Source organism: Schistocerca serialis, chromosome 1 (assembly GCF_023864345.2).
Source record: "Schistocerca serialis cubense isolate TAMUIC-IGC-003099 chromosome 1, iqSchSeri2.2, whole genome shotgun sequence".
NCBI lineage: Eukaryota > Metazoa > Arthropoda > Insecta > Orthoptera > Acrididae > Schistocerca > Schistocerca serialis.
Window position 1 is genome coordinate 883,420,413 of NC_064638.1, and position 17,975 is coordinate 883,438,387.

General features: G+C 43.9%; 1 protein-coding gene across 1 annotated transcript in view; it reads left to right on the forward strand.

The window, feature by feature from the left end:
- The window catches only part of LOC126444069 (uncharacterized), a 93,517-nt gene that overhangs the window by 69,118 nt on the left and 6,424 nt on the right, over positions 1-17,975 (forward strand). The window contains exon 4 of the mRNA XM_050090961.1: positions 3,307-3,751. Coding sequence (XP_049946918.1) covers positions 3,307-3,751 — 445 coding nt within the window. The remainder of the gene's footprint in view (positions 1-3,306; positions 3,752-17,975) is intronic.

Below are 17,975 nucleotides of genomic sequence, written 5' to 3' on the forward strand. Positions count from 1 at the left end.
TGGCACACCATACCATCACGCCGGGTGATACGCCAGTATGGCGATGGCGAATACACGCTTCCAATGTGCGTTCACCGCGATGTCGCCAAACACGGATGCGACAATCATGATGCTGTAAACAGAACCTGGATTCATCCGAAAAAATGACATTTTTCCAATCGTGTACCCAGGTTCGTCGTTGAGTACACCATCGCAGGCGGTCCTGTCTGTGATGCAGCGTTAAGACTAACCGCAGCCATGGCCTCCGAGCTGATAGTCCATGCTGCTGCAAACGTCGTCGAACTGTTCGTGCAGATGGTTGTTGTCTTGCAAACGTCCGTATCTGTTGACTCAGAGATCGAGACGTTACAGCCATGCGGATAAGATGCCTGTCATCTCGACTACTAGCTATACGAGGCCGTTGTGATCCAGCACGGCGTTCCGTAGTACCCTCCTGAACCCACCGATTCCATATTCTGCTAACAGTCATTGGATCTCGACCAACGCGAGCAGCAGTGTCGCGATACGATAAACCGCAATCGCGATAGGCTGCAGTCCGACCTTTATCAAAGTCGGAAACGTGATTGTACGCATTTCTCCTCCTTACAGGAGGCATCACAACAACGTTTCACCAGGCAACGCCAGTCAGCTGCTGTTTGTGTATGATAAATCGATTGGAAACTTTCCTCATGTCAGAACGTTGTAGGTGTCGCCACCGGCGCCAACCTTGTATGGATGCTCTGTAAAGCTAATCATTTGCATATCACAGCATCTTCTTCCTGTCGGTTAAGTTTCGCGTCTGTAGCACGTCATCTTCGTGGTGTAGCAATTTTAATGGCCAGTACTGTATTCATAAAGTGGTCTCATGGACAATCCCTTCAGTCACTGTAGTTAAGAGCTGTCGGGCTTCGCTAACACTTAGATGTGTGACCTTCTGGGCCTACCGACCGCTGCTGGCACCGAGCTATTGTGAGGCCAGTCAAGGAGCTACTTGTTTGAGAAGCAGCGGCTCCTGTTACGAAAACTGATAATGGCTGGGAGAGCGGTGTGCTGTCCACATGGCCCTCCACATCCGCTTCAAGTTATGCCTATTGTCTTAGGTCGACACGGTGGGCGGTCGGTACGGTTGGGCCTTCCGGTGCCTGTTCAAACAGAGAGAGACTGAGTGCTGTGGGCCAGCAACACTATGCCATTACGCAGTTACAAACTTCATCGTGAGCGTGCCGGGTTGTAAACCATAATCTCTTAAGATGACGGTAATGAAGAACTCAACTTAAACTTCCTGGCAGATTAAAACTGTGTGCCGGACCGAGGCTCGAAGTTTCATATCAGCACATACTCCTCTGCAGGGCGAAAATCTCATTCTGAGAACTCAATTGGCCATTCGCCTTGCGAGATTATGGTACAACCTGCCTCACTCACAATGAAGTATCCAATGAAATGAACGTAATAGCATGACCACAGCTGACGATAGCTTTTTCTGCATATTCACCCCTTTTTACGGTTTGGACGGTCTGAAGACGGTTGTAGAAACCAACCGTAATTGTATATCGTGGTTTAATTCTACGAGGTGCGACAATAAAGTAATGAAACTGATGTGAAAAAAATTTTTGCTTACCGTTTTAGTCAAGTTTAGTGTTGTCTCCTTCAAAGTAGTTCCCTTCTGATTGCACACACTTTTTCTAGCGCTTGTGCGATTGATGGTAACATTTCTGGAACTCATCTTCTGTAATATCCTCCAAGACTCCCGTCACAGCTTTTTGGACATCTTGTGTTGTTTGAAAATGGTGTCCCTTGAACGCCGTTTTGACTCTTGGAAATAGAAAAAAGTCGCACAGAGTGATATATGGTGAATAAGGTGGCTGTGGTAGTACTGAAATTTGTTTTGAGGTTAAAAATTGGTGTACTGACAGGGCAGGATGGGATGAAGCACTATCGTGATGCAGAATCCAATTATCAGAAATGTTGGCACGGACACGAAGAACTCTTTTACGAAGTCTTTCTAAAATTTCTTTGTAGTAATATTGGTTAACTGTTTGTCCAGGAGGCACCCACTCGTTATGAACAATTCCCTTGGAATCAGAGAAGGTCCGTGAGGTTGATGGTGGATCACTGCGGTCTTCATCTTCAACATTCATTCTGCCTTCACTAAACATTTTATGCCAACGAAAAACTTGAGCTCTTGACATAAACTCCTCTCCAAAAGCCATCTGAAGCTTACGGTAAGTTGTCGTCTCGTTTTCACCCAATTTAACGCAAAAAGAAATGGCATACCGTTGCGTAATATTATGCGGTTCCATTTCCGTGACGAGAGACACAAACACGTGTTAATCTATTACAGGGCAACTCATGACTGAGGAGTTGCATCGATGTGCCGCTTGGACTAGAAGCAGCTTATAGACCGAGATCAAAGATATTGTGCCTACGCAAGCCTGCAGGGTTGCCACATCTTGCAAAGAAAATCAGCCTAATTACTTTATTGTCGCACCTCATATAAGAAGAAAATTGCGATCTAGACATTAAGGTACTCACTCCGTCTTCAGGCCACAAGTGGCCTACCGGGACCATCCCGAGTCATCCTCAGTTGAGGATGCGGATAGGAAGGCTGTGGGGTCAGCGCACCGCTCTCCCGCTGGTTATGTTGGTATTGTCAGTGGCTGCAAATAAAGGCGCTCCAGTCGATGAAAATAATAGATACTGTCTCCAAAGTGTTTTGGAAATAGAGGCAGTAGGGAAGAAGTGATATATTCAAAACGTCATGCCAGATGCTGAAGTTTTACAGCGCCCCATTTCAAGCAAAAGCTTGTTTCTCAAGCATCTCAATGTTTATGACGTCAAATCTCCTGAACTATGAGTTTGTACTCCGTTTTCAGGCCACGAGTGGCCTACCGGGAACATCCGACCGCCGTATCATCCTCCGTGGAGGATGCGGATAGGAGGGGCGTGTGTTCAGCACACCGCTCTCCCGGCCATTATGATGGTATTCTTGATCGAAGCCGCTACTGTTCGGTCGAGTAGCTCCTGAATTGGCATCACGAGGCTGAGTGCACCCCGAAAAATGGCAACAGCGCATGGCGGCCTGGATGGTCAACCACCCAAGTGCCGACCACGCACGACAGCGCTTAACTTCGGTGATCTCACGGGACCGGTGTATCCACTGCGGCACGGCCGCTGCCCAGACATTAAGGCACATTTTATATTTAAAAACAATTATTAAAAAATTGCATTAAGACCGCCGTCTGCTTACTAACAATAGTCAGGTTTCACTAACGTTACTGATACGGTTGTGAGCGGAATGTAACCCAGCGTCGGCGGTTGCTCTCGCAGGCGGTGCGCGGCGCCGCGCCTCGGAGTTGCCGCCGGTGATCAGCGCGCAGCCGTCCACGTCGTCCGGCGGCGGCCCCGGCTCCGGCTCGGGCATCGTCTGCACCAACACAGACCTCATCTCGATCCTGTCGTCGCTGGCGTCGTCGGCACAGGAGATCAACCGCAAGGTGGACGAGGAGGAGGAGGCCGAGCGCGAGGAGGCGCGCCGCCGCCGCCGCCAGCAGCAGCAGCAGCAGCAGCAGCCGCCGCCCGTGCCGCCGCGGCTCGGCCTGCAACAGAAGGCGTCCAGCGTGGCCGAGCACAAGCGCAGCCGCCTCAAGAGCCTGCGTTCCAACAGCTTCGACGTGTCCATGCTGCTGCCCGGCAGGGGCTCCCAGCAGCAGCCGCAGCAGCAGCAGCAGCAGGCCGGCAAGGGCTCCGGGCCCGCCAGCTGGTTCGTCAAGAGGCAAGTAGCCTTACCTCTCTGCATTCACCACGTATACAGGGGGAAACCCCCGTGGACCTTGCCGTTGGTGGGGGGCTCCCATGCCCCAACGATACAGATAGCCTTACTGTAGGTGCAACCACAACGGAGGGGTATCTGTTGAGAGGCCAGACAAAGATGGGCAGCAGCCTTTTCAGTAGTTGCAGTGGCAACAATCTGGATGATTGACTGATCTGGCCTTGTGACATCAACGAAAATGGCCTTGATCATACAATGTAAGCTTTCACGGCCGGTATTGTCTTCACTTAAAACTTCCGGGCTGATAGGTCGTGGTCGAAGTATAAAACTCTCCCCTGACGTTTCGTCTCCGACTGCGGGAGACATCCTCGGAGGTACAGCGGCGAACTGCGAAGAGAACTCTTTTTTTTTTTTTTCTTTATTGTGATTTCATGCCCCTGCCCCATACGGGCAGGGGAGGGCTGTCAGCAGCACAATCCGCCGCTCTTCAGCCGAGTGACATGACAACTAAAACAAGAATAAAATAATACATACATGAGGAGGTAACAAAGGGGAGCATAAAACTGTGTAAGGGGAGAAAATGGAGGTAAAAATACACTGACATGTAGAAGTTCATTGGGGACAGTTAAAAAAGTCACCAGAAAGTTAAAAAACACAGTTGGCGATTCTTAAAACACAGAGAAGACACCGGATGCGCATGCACAGGTTAAAAGTTGGCCACAGTATTAAAAACACTCCAAAACAACACACTTAAAACCCACTTGGAGCACACACGACGAAGAATAAAACTACCAGGCGGGACCTGCCGAGGGAATGGTCTGAGAGGATGGAAAAGGAGGGGAGAGCATGGGGCAGCTGGGGAAGCGGCGGGATGAAGCGAGGAGGGACAACCGTGGGTTCACGAAGAGGCAGGAGACACATGGGGCGGGAGAGGAAAAGGGAATACAGGGCAGGAGGGAGCGCAGAGACACTGTAAGAAGGCACAAGAGATGGACAGGGAGTAGGAGGGGAAATCCGCTCAGAAGGAGGGAGGGGGAGGAGAGGGAGCCCTGAGGAGGAGGCAGGAAGAGGGGGTTAGAGTTGGTAGGAAGGGTAGATGTCAGGGCGAAGCTCATCATCCGGGAGTGGTAGACGGTGGAAATTGTGTTGGGAAAGGAGATGGAGGGTGTGGAGATGGAGAGAGGGTGGGACACAACGATAAAGGCGCGGCAACTGGTTGGGAGTGGAGAGGAAGGGAGACACCAGGGGGTGAGGGGGATCAAGGCGACGGACAATATATAGTGTGCGGATGTGTTCAAGGAAAAGGATAAGGTGGGGGAAGGGGATGAGGTCATAGAGGTTGCGCGTGGGGGACGGAAGGCGGATGCGGAAGGCGAGGCGGAGTGCATGGCGTTCGAGGACTTGGAGGGCTTTATAGAACCGGGGAGGGGCGGAAATCCAAGCGACGCTGGCATAACAAAGGATGGGGCGGATCATGGATTTGTAGGTGTGAAGGATGGTGGAAGGATGCAGACCCCACGTCCGGCCGGACAGGAGTTTCAGGAGGCGGAGGCGGTTGTGAGCTTTGTGAAGAGAACTCGAGGAAGCGCTGATTATATAGGCATTACAGAGGCCTCTACTGTCGATCACGTGGCGTCGGCTATGAGACTGTCTCTGGTAATGCCAACATTCTCGATTGTAAGTAATCGATCGTCACGCTTGCGGTGCAACGCTGACACCCAAATTTTATCCGGTTTAATACCTTCGTCTTTCCTGTTAAAATTATTACGATGTTTATCAATCTCGATAGCCTCTATATACGTCGGCCGTAGCGGAACATGTTTACCGGGAAGGTGATCATGAAATAAAATTCAGCGAGACGAGCGTCATATCAAAAACGTCGCATTATTATGCACGCATGTATAGAGAGGCTATCGAGATTGATAAACATCGTAATAATGTTAACAGGAAAGACAAAGGTGTTAAACTGGATAAAATTTGGATGCCAGCGTTGCACCGCAAGGGTGACGATCGATTACTTTCAATCGAGAATGTTGGCATTACCAGAGACAGTCTCACAGCCGACGCCACGTGATCGACAGTGGCGGCCTCTGTACTGCCTATATAATCAGCGCTTCCTCGAGTTCTCTTCGCAGTTCGCCGCTGTACCTCTGAGGATGTCTGCCTCAGTCGGAGACGAAACATCAGGGGAGAGTTTTATACTTCGACCACGGCCTATCAGCTCGGAAGTTTTAAGTGAAAACAAAATGGCCTTGCTGTGATGGTACTGCGAAGGACTGAAAACAAGGGGAAACTACATCCGTAATTTTTTCCGAGGGCTTTCTGCTCTACTGTGTGGTTTAATGATGATGGCGTCCTCTCGAGTAAAATATTCCGGAAGTAAAACAGCCCCCCATTTCGGGTCTCCGGGTGGGACCTACTCAGGAGGACGTCGTTATCGGTAGAAACTAAACTGGCGTTCTACGGATTGGAGCGTGGAATGTCAGATCCCTTAATCGGGCAGGAAGGTTAGAAAATTTAAAAAGGGAAATGGATAGGTTGAAGTTAGATATAGTGGGAATTAGAGAAGTTGGGTGGCAGGAGGAACAAGACTTTTGGTCAGGTGAATAAAGGGTTATAAATACAAAATCAAATACGCGTAATGCAGGAGTAGGCTTAATAAAGATTAAAAAAGTAGTAATGCGGACAAGCTACTACGACGAGAATTGTGAACGCATTATTGTAGCCAAGATAGACACGAAGCCCGCGCCTACCAGAGTGGTGCAAGTTTAGATGGCAACTAGCTCCGCAGATGATGAAAAGATTGAAAAATGTATGAAGAGATATAAGAAATTATTCAAATAGTTAAGCGAGGCAAAAATTTAATAGTCATGCTGGCCTGGAATTCGACTGTAGGAAAAGGAAGAGAAGAAAATGTAGTGCCGGCCGCTGTGGCCGAGCTGTTCTAGGCGCTTCCGTCCGGAACCGCGCTGCTGCTACGTTCGCAGGATCGAATCCTGCCTCGGGCTTAGATGTGTGTGATGCCCTTAGGTTACTTAGGTTTAAGTACTTCTAAGTCTAGAGGACTGATGACCTCAGATGTTAAGTCCCATAGTGCTTAGAGCCATTTTTTGAAAAAGTAGTAGGTGAATATGGACTGGGGGCAAGGAATGAAAGGCGAAGCCATCTGCTAGAATTTTGCACAGAGCATAACTTAATCATAGCGAACACTTGGTTTAAGAATCATGAAAGAAGTTTGTATACGTGGAAGAGGCCTGGAGACACTAGAAGATTTCAGACAGACTATATAACGGTAAGACAGAGATTTAGAAAGTAGATTTTAACTTGTAAGACATTTCCAGGGGAAGATGTGGACTCTGATCTCAATTTATTGGTTATGAATTGTAGATTAAAACTGAACAAACTGGAAAAAGGTAGGAATTTAAGGAGATAGGACTTCAATAAACTGAAAGAACCAGAGGTTATAGAGATTTTCAGAGAGTGGATTAGGAAACGATTTACAAGAACAGGGGATAGAAGTATAGTAGAAGAATAATGGGTAGCTTTGAGAAATGAAATATTGAAGGCCACACAGGATTAAGTAGGTAAAAAGACGAGGGCTAGTAGAAATCTTTGGGTAACAGAAGAGATAGTGAGTTTAATTGATGAAAGGAGAAAGTATATAAATGCAGTACATGAAGCAGGCAAAAATGAGTACAAATGTCTCAGAAATGAGATTGACAGGAAGTGCAATATGGCCAAGCAGGAATGGCTAGAGGACAAATGTATGGATGTAGAAGCATAAATTACTAGGGGTAAGATAGATACTGCGTACAAGAAAATTAAAGAGACTCTTGGAGAAAAGACAACCACCTGTGTGAATATCAAGAGCTCAGACCTAACTAACCTAAAGACATCACACACATCCATAAAAAAATGTTCAAATGTGTGTGAAATCTTATGAGACTTAACTGCTAAGGTCATCAGTCCCTAAGCTTAAACACTACTTAAGCTTAATTATCCTAAGGACAAACACACACATCCATATCCGAGGCAGGATTCAAACCTGCGACCGTAGCGGTCACACGGTTCCAGACTGAAGCGCCTAGAACCGCTCGGTCACACCGGCCGGCCGTTTAATAAGTCACGGTTGCAAAATACTACCATGAATTCCTTAAAGACGAATCAAAAAACTGGTAGAAGTCGACCTCGAGGAAGATCAGTTTGGATTCCGTAGAAATGTTGGAACACGCTAGGCAATACTGACCCACGACCTATCTTAGAAGATAGGTTAAGGAAAGGCAAACCTGCGTTTATAGCATTTGTAGACTTAGAGAAAGCTTTTGACAATGTTAACTGGAATACTCTCTTTCAAAGTCTGAAGGTGGCAGGGATAAATACAGGCAGCGAAAGGGTATTTAAAATTTGTACAGAAACCAGATGGCAGTTATAAAAGTCGACGGGCACGAATGAGAAGCAATGGTTGAGAAGGGAGTGAGACAGGGTTGTAGCCTATCCCGGATGCTATTCAATGTGTATAATGAGCAAGCAGTATAGCAAAGAAAAGAAAAATTTGGAGTAGGAAGTAAAATCCATGGAGAAGAAATTAAGACTTTGCGGTTTGGCGAAGACATTGTAATTCTGCCAGAGACAGCAGAGGACCTGGAAGAGCACTGGACGAAATGGACAGTGTCTTGAAAGGAAGATATAAGATGAACATCAACAAAAGCAAAACGAGGATAATGGAATGTAGTCAAATTAAGTCAGATGATGCTGAGGGAACTAGTTTAGGAAATGAGACACTTAAAGTAGTTTGTGGGGCGCTCAAATGCGTGGTTATCAGCGCCCGTACAATTTTCCAACCTTTGTTCAGTCCAATTTTGCCACTTCCATGAATAATGATGAAGTGATGAGGACAACACAAACACCCAGTCATATCCAGGCAGGTGAAAATCCCTGACCCCGCCGGGAATTGAACCCGGGACCCCGTGCTCGGGAAGAGAGAACGCAAGCGCGAGACCACAGTTTGGTGAGCGAAATAACTGATGATGGTCGAAGTAGGGAGGATATAAAATGTAGATTGGCAATAGCAAGGAAAGGGTTTCTGAAGAAGAGAAATTTGTTAACGTCGAGTATAGATTTAAGTGTCAATAAGTCTTTCCTTAAAGTATTTGTATGGAGTGTAGCCATTATGGAAGTGAAACATGGACGACAAATAGTTTAGACAAGAAGAGAAGCTTTCGAAATGTGGTGCTACAGAAGAATGCTGAAGATTAGATGGATAGATCACGTAACTAATTAGGAGGTACTGAGTAGAACCGAAGAAAAGAGGAATTTGTGACACAACTTGACTAGAAGAAGGGATCGGTTGGTAGGACATGTTCTGAGGCATCAAGGGATCATCAATGTAGTACTGGAGGGCAGCTTGGAGGGTAAAAATCGTAGAGGGAGACCAAGAGATGAATACACTAAGCAGATTCAGAAGGATGTAGGATGCAGTAGGTACTGGGAAATGAAGCTTGCACAGGATAGAGTAGCATGGAGAGCTGCATCAAACCAGTCTCAGGACTGAAGACCACAACAACAACAACATGCCTTAGCAAAAGATTTCTGTTCAAAGTCTATATTTACCAATTGTGTTGCGTCAGTTTCTGTGCAGAATTGTATATACTGAGCTGTGAGACTCCATTTGCAGAGAACCACTTAATAATTTTCTGAAAGACATTATTTACAATTTCCTCAGCTTATTCTTGTTTATTGGGTATGATTACTATACTTGTATCATCAGCAAAATGAACTAGCTTTGTATCTTCATGAATATAGAGTGGAACATCATTAATATATATTAAGAAGAGTAAGAGACCAAAGACTTAACCCTGTGAGACGCCATTCTTGATATCTCTGCTGATTTTTGTAGATTATCTATGCTGTTAATTTCAACCTACTGCATTCTTCCAGTTAAATATGAATTAAACCATTTGTGCACAGTCCCACTCATATCACAATACCTAAGCTTATCTAGAAGAATTTCATGATTCACACAGTCAAACGCCTTTGAGAAATCACGAAATATCCCAATGGGTGATGTTCGGTTATTCAGAGCATTGAGTATTTGATCAGCGAAAGTATATAAAGCATCATCTGTTGAAAATCCTTTCTGAAAACCAAACTGACATTTGTTAGTACTTCATTTTCACAAGTATTTAAAGCTACTCTTGAATACATTGCTTTTTCAAGTATTTTGGATAAATCTGTCAGAAACGGGATTAGTCAGTAGTTCTTATCATCAAACCTAACCCCTTTTTTTATGCAGCAGTTTAACAACGGCGTATTTCAGTCCATCTGGAAAAATGCTCTGTTTCAGTGAGCTATTACATACGTGGCTGAGAATCTTGCTTATATTTTGGGAACAACCTTTTATGCTCTGTTGGAAGTGCCATCAATTCCATGCGAGCTTTTCAGTGAATTTATTATTTTCCTAATTTCAATAGAAGAGGTAGGTTGAAAAAATGTTCAAATGTGTGTGAATTCCTAAGGGACCAAACTGCTTAGGTCATCTGTCCCTAGACTTTCACACTACTTAAACTAACTTATCCTAAGAACAACACACACACCCACGCCCAAGGGAGGACTCGAACCTCCGGCGGGACAACCCCCGCAATCCACGCATGGCGCCTCAAACCGAGCGGCCATTTCGCGCGGCGGGGTAGGCTGAATTTCAGTTTTATTAAATTGCATAAGTATTGCTTCTTCCATATACAGCCCTGCATTTTCTAATGAATAGCTGGATCTTATTTTCTCTACAACACTTAAAAAATTATTATGAAAAATATTTTCTACTTCTGACGTTTTGTTAACAAACTCCTCATTGAGCCTGGTAGAAATACAGTGTTCCTGTGCCGTAAGCTGCCCTGTTTCCCTTTCAACAATATTCCAAATTGTTTTAATTTTATTATCAGATATGCTAATCTCAGATATAATGCACATACTTCTGGACTTTTCAATATCTTTTCTTAATACATTGGAGTAGTTTTTATAATGTATCACTCTTTCTGGATCATTACTCCTTCTAGCTAAAAGATATATTTCCCTTTTTCTGTTTACAAAGTATTTTTATCCTTTGTAGGATAAAAATGATTCATCACGGCTTTTTAGATGGTTTCTTATAATTATGTTTCACTGTTTTCTTAGGGAAAGTGTTCTGAAATATACTGACAAAGGTATCATGAAATAAGTTAAATTTTAAATTGCCGTCAGGTTCCCTGTATACCTCGTCCCTGTCTTAACTGTTGCAAGCTTTCCCTGAAATTTGCAATTATTAAATCGTTTGTTTTATGCACCTTTTGGAGGACTGTTTGTATTACTGTATGAAGCTTTGTGATATAATCAGATAGACCAATCTTAACAGGAAAAGTTTTTATTTGATTAAATTTACCTTGGTCTATAAAAATATTATCTGCCAGTGTGCCGCTTTCCAGTACCACACGAGTAGGAAAATCAGTAACTGACCTCAAATTGAAAGGACCAGGTAATGTCTTTCCGTCAGACTCTTTCAAAAAATCTACATTGGAATCCCCTCAAACAATTGCGTGTATAGAAAAATATTTTAAGAAGAAAGGGCTGTTGAAAAGTGTTATCTTGTGGTTAATAATTTAACACAACTTGAAACTTGACTGCTGTTGAGTAAAGATAGTTTAATTCGTCAGCAGAGCCTTGAGTAACATCATTAGGTATTTACCTTTTCTATACCGAAGCTGTGCAGTGTTTTCCACAGTTCAGGATTTGGCATGCTGCTTACAAACATAGGGAGCATCACTGATTTTGGCATTGCGAACGTTTTGCTACTTTTTGTTTCGCAGCTTCCTGTATGCATCATAGAGGTAGTTAGGAGTTGGATTTGGCTTAGATCCTCTACGTCAGAATCACGATTTTGCATCATGTTTGTGGTTCTGTAGTCAACCGTGGCGTAGGAGTTCTCTGCACTTTTGAGTATCGTTTGGGAGCATGTTTTTCGTACGACGCAATAAGTCTGCGACTTAATTCCCGGAATTTAGCGTCTAATGTTGGATCATAGCTTGTATCATGCCATAAAACATGAGAGCAATCCTTTTGTTGGACATGATGATCATGGTTAGCTTGTTTTAAGTTTGTGTAGGTTATTAAGTGAGATTTTTATCTTGGACTCTACTCTGAGTACATCAAGGATATCACATCAAGAGCAGAAAGATCTGTAGCAGCAGCGTGACTGCTGGCGACAGGTGAGGCCTCGCTACCCAATGCCGAGGAGGTAGTCCGGTCCCGGGATACCGCGGCCAGTAGCATGTACTGATAACGAATGGAACAAGTTTGTTTCCGAACGGGACACACAGCATATCGACGATATTTGCACTGTTGTACAGATATTTTCCCATTCTTGATTATGGTGATGCTGTTCTCCAAGGAATTTTGTACAAAAGCTCATGCCAGCTGGAACTGACGATGAATTCTCGTCTATGTTACATTTCTGACTTACACTGCTTCGACCATATCATTCCTGTCTAAGAACAACTATCATGGCGATAAGTATAGAGACTATCATACTCTACGTTAGCAGAGTTCTCTATTCAAAGTCTGGTTTCTCGTAATAGCCACTGTAACTGTCCCCTCAATCTTCACTTCTGTCTACTGATTCCGCTACTGATAATTACAGATACGACTTCAAATTTGTTAAACTAACTTACACCATTCTTAATGGCCTGTATCATTATTATTATTAGTAGTAGTAGCAGTAGTAGAAGTAACGAAATTTCTTCGGAGTTGCAAATATTTCTGTGTTAGGTATGGACATCTTTGGTGACACATGACGTACGGAGATTTGGATCGGTTCTGGAAGCGTGCACGGATAGGTGATATGCTTACGGCGACCGCTCGTGGTAAGTGGGAAATTCAGGTTCGAGTGCCGGTACAGCACAAATTTTCATGTGTCACTAACAGGTATGATTTCCATGTCTAATACAGATGATATCCACAGCTGTTGATGGACACAAATGTCTCTTCTTCAGGCATCCATGCATGTCTGAAGGAACATACATTGTACATAAAACTTATTGATAGTGTCTGTTATTACTCTCATTTTTATTGTTGTGAATGTTTCGCAGTATCTTCGTTATGTGTTGTTCTTGGCCAGATGTAAGACAGGACCTTACAGCTCTAATCTGATCAGGCTAAAAAAGCTATTAAATAAATAAAATGGGGATAAGAAATGAAATGAAATTCAGTTGCCCTGTAATGATCCTCCAGAGACCATGGGTTTCTTACACGAAAACATACAGTGAACATCCCTGAACAATGTAAGAAAATCTGTAGGTGCATCATATACAATGTACGCTTTCACGGCCAGTACTGAATTCGCTTGAAACTTCCCGGCTAGTAGCCGTAGTCGATGTACAAAACTTTCTCCGAACTTTTCCTTTCGAACATCCTGAAACGTAAAGCGGCGAACTGCAACGAGAATTCGAAGGAACGCCGCATGTATGGGCAGTGTAGCGGACGCCACAGTCCATCAAGTGACGTCGGCTATGAGATTACCTCCGGTAAAGCCAAAATCCTCGTTTAAAAGTAATCGATCGTCATTCTTACGGTTCAACGTTGACATCCCAATTTTATCTAATTTAACGCCTTCCTCGTTTCCGTTAAAATATATAACTCTCAATAACCTTTCTGTACATGAGCGCACGAAATGAAGTGTTTTCGATATGACGCTCACTCACTAAATTTTATTTTGTAATCACCCTCTTGGTAAAAGTGTTCCGCTAAGGCCGATTTATCGGTATGTTCCAGATGGAAATTCCTCTTGTGTTCTACCAGATGGGTGTTAACTCTTCTTTTGGTGGTACCAGTATAAATCAGTCCAGAACTACAAGGGATTTCATATATACCCATTGTATCCAAAGGGTGTCGTATATCTTCTGCCGATATTCAAAAATTCTTTTTACCTTCCTAATGGGTCTGAAGATAGCTTCCACACCGTACCTGCTCAATATTTTCCCAATGCGAATTGTAATCTTACTAATGAACGAAAGGAAAACTTCCTCCTTGTGCGGCCGGTGTTCCTCGTTGGTCCCGAACGCAAGAGGAATTACTGCCCGGGACACGGTGATAAATCGAACGTAGCCGAACATGTGTACCAAGAGGTTGAGCGTAGAATAAAATTCAGTGAGAATAGCACCATGTCGAAAATATCGCATGCACAGAGAGGTATTGAGATTTATAAATAGCTTAATAAGTGTAACAGCAAAAAGAAAATTGTTAAATTGGATAAAATTTGAATGTCAACGTTGCATCGTAAGAATGACAATCCATTACTTTCAATCGAGAATGTTGTAACTACCAGAGATAATCTCGCAGCCGACGTCACGTGATGGACTGTGGTTAGATTAGATTAGATTAGTACTTGTTCCATAGATCATGAATACGACACTTCGTAATGATGTGGAACGTGTCAGGTTAATAAAAGGTGTCTATACAAGATATTACATTAGACAAAATATTACATGACACTCAATTTTTTTGGGGGGGAGGGGGGTTCGGAAATTACCCACTTACTATATCCAAAAATTCATCTTATGAGTAGAAGGAGTTGCAATTAAGAAATTCTTTTAATTTCCTTTTAAATGCTATTGACTATCTGTCAGACTTTTGATGCTATTAGGTAAGTAACCAAAGACTTTTGTGGCACCATAATTTACCACCTTCTGAGCCAATGTTAGATTTAACCTTGAGTAGTGAAGATCATACATTCTCCTAGTGTTGTAGCCATGTACATTGCTATTACTTTTGAATTCGTTCGGATTGTTAATAACAAATTTCGTAAGTGAATATATATAATCGTTCGGATTGTTAATAACAAATTTCATAAGTGAATATATATATTGTGAGGCTACAGTGAAGATTTCGAGCTCTTTTAATAAGTGGTGCTCTCTACACTGCCCATATTCTTTAAGCTACCTAGAGTTATCGTTGCGATTCGCCACTTTACCTCTGAAGACGTCTCCAGCAATCAGAGAAAGTACTACAGATCAACCACAGTCTGTTAGGCCCTAAGTTTCAAGTGAAATTTATGGGTGCAGTTTGACTTCACGCTGTATATGGACCACCAGACGTGTCCTTTACGTTTTGTGATATTAGCGAGAAGCAGCTTGAATCTTGCTGTAGATTTCGGCTTGTGATGAGATCGCCTTTCGCTCCCTGTATTTTACCCCTGCCACCTTCAGAATTTGAAAGAGAGTATTCCAGTCAACATTGTCAAAAGCTTTGTCTAAGTCTACAAATGCTAGAAACGTACGTTTGCCTTTCTTTAATCTTTCTTCTAAGATAAGTCGTAGGGTCAGTATTGCCTCACGTGTTCAACATTTCTACGAAATCCAAACTGATCTTCCCCGAGGTCAGCTTCTACCAGCTTTTCCATTCGTCTGTAAAGATGGCAGTTATAAGAGTCGAGGGACATGAAAGGGATGCAGTGGTTGGGAAGGGAGAGAGAAAGGGTTGTAGCCTCTCCCCGATGCTATTCAATCTGTATATTGAGCAAGCAGTAAAGGAAACAAAACAAAAAGTCCATGGAGAAGAAATAAAAACTTTGAGGTTCGCCGATGATATTGTAATTCTGTCAGAGACAGCAAAGGACTTGGAAGAGCAGTGGAGCGGAATGGACAGTGTCTTGAAAGGAGGATATAAGATGAACATCAACAAAAGCAAAACGAGGATAATGGAATGTAGTCAAATTAAATCGGGTGGTGCTGAGGGGATTAGATTAGGAAATGAGACACTTAAAGTAGTAAAGGAGTTTTGCTATTTGGGGAGCAAAATAACTGATGATGGTCGAAGTAGAGAGGATATAAAATGTAGACTGGCAATGGCAAGGAAATCGTTTCTGAAGAAGAGAAATTTGTTAACATCGAGTATAGATTCAAGTGTCAGGAAGTCGTTTCTGAAAGTATTTGTATGGAGTGTGGCCATGTATGGAAGTGAAACATGGACGATAGATAGTTTGGACAAGAAGAGAATAGAAGCTTTCGAAATGTGGTTCTGCAGAAGAATGCTGAAGATTAGATGGGTGCGAGGTGCTGGGCCTAGCAGCGTATTTAACACTAAATTCTTCTAGAATCTTCATATGTAAATGATGCTCTAAGCCCCCCCCCCCTATTCTAACTCCGACTTTGCTGTTGCACATGGATTAAAAAGAAACGCGAACTGACTGTAATCGACCCTGCAAGTGGAGTAGAAATAGTTTGGACCTGCAGTAATTTAATTTGATAAATAAGTTAAATAAAGGAAAGTTTCATTAACGTAGTGAGAAATGATAGGGTTGCTCTACCGATTTACAGAATGAAAGTTCTGTCCAAAATAACAATATGATTTATTATGACTAAACTCAAAATAATTAACAAAACACTTGAAACAGTTACAATACATCAAATTGGCTCAAATTGGTAACTCAAATAAATGCTGTGAAGGTGAAGTTGTCCCTAAACTATATTGTGACATTTATGACGAAGTGGTATGTGGAGCCAATTCCTTGCAACACAGATCTTAAGAGAAACACACAGCCAACCCAACATTAATTGCTGCTACAGTAGTGAGAACTCACACAATGAACACCCAAGACAGAACAAAGTTAGAAAAGACGAACAGGCGCGCTCTGATGAGCTCTGATTATCACCTAGCAAAATTGCCTGCTTTGCCAGTGCCGTGGATGTACATTACCAAGCTGTCTTCTTAACTGCAAGGACACGATCTGGCGTACCGGAGGCGATGGCTGGTTGCTTCGATTTCCCGTCGTGGTAATGATAATGCCGCGAGTATAGCCCGAAAGACATTATCCTGGTCTGGTTGTTTCAGACTAAAGGCTTCCTAGCAATAAAAATGCACCTCTGAGGGAGACGAAGAAGGCTCGCCACACAATCACTGACGGTACAGTGATTGATTTTAACAAGCGAAGTCACACAGTAACTCCAATACAGTCAACTTTAGCGAAAACTGCTCAAGACAGACAACATAGGCCGCTTGTACGCAGAACGCTCAATTGCCAACTGTACTCGGAAAGTTACGTTGAAGTCGAAACTTCAGCAACTTCGTCAAACAGTTACAATTAAATAAAAGTATATTAGACAGCCAACGGAAGGCAGGCTGTCCAGAGCAGCGAGAGTCCAGTCTTGTAACCTACTCTGACCGAAAGGCGAGAGCCGGCTCCCTCAAGAGCACCCGTACAAGCCGAACACAGAACATTCCCGCCCCCACGACAGTGGCCGTGGTTAAACTATCCAATCAGCATCTCGAAAACCGGCGTAAAATTCCGCTCTATTGCCGAAGCACTACCATTCCACCAATGGAGATACTTGGCGCCAATTTCTGCGCCGATTTGCTACGTCACGGAGCTATGCCCTGAGCAAGTCAATCACAGTTACGATTTTGCAGAAAACGCGGGAATTTGCCCGCCAAGACTGCCTGGGAACACAAGTCATTCCCACGATTCGCTGGTAGCCCGCCAGAAACAGTTTTCACTAAGTTTCTGTGAAGTAACGGAATCTCTAGCCCAGTCGCTCCTTCTGGCCCCTTTCGGCGTGTTGCCGCCACTCTTATGACAATGTTGGCGTCTGGAAAGCATTCACTCGACTCCCTCACACCCGTCGGCTTAACCCTTTCAAGATCAGCAGAGCCCGCCTGTCACCGGACCACCCAGGTGACGAGAGATGCTGCGTGGGAAGTCCGCGTGTGAAGGAACAGCGACTTTTCACCGCATGCAATTAGAGAGGAAGATCGAATTACTCAGAGAAATATGAGAAGGGGTTCATGCCACCTCTCATTGGTAGATCACATAACTAATGATGAGTTATTGAAAAGAATTGGGGAGAATAGGAGTTTGTGCCACAACTTGACTAGAAGAAGGGATCGGTTGGTAGGATATGTTCTGAGGCATCAAGGGATCATCAATTTAGTACTGGAGGGCAGCGTGGAGGGTAAAAATCGTAGAGGGAGACCAAGAGATGAATACACTAAGCAGATTCAGAGGGATGTAGGCTGCAGTAGGCTCTGGGAAATGAAGTTTGCACAGGATAGAGTAGCATGGAGAGCTGCATCAAACCAGTCTCATTACTGAAGACAACAACTACAGGGTGTTTCAAAAATGACCGGTATATTTGATTCCTTTGGAAGAAATGGCGGCCCAGACCAGTACTTTTTGAGGATGCAAGGACGATGGGACTGCAACATG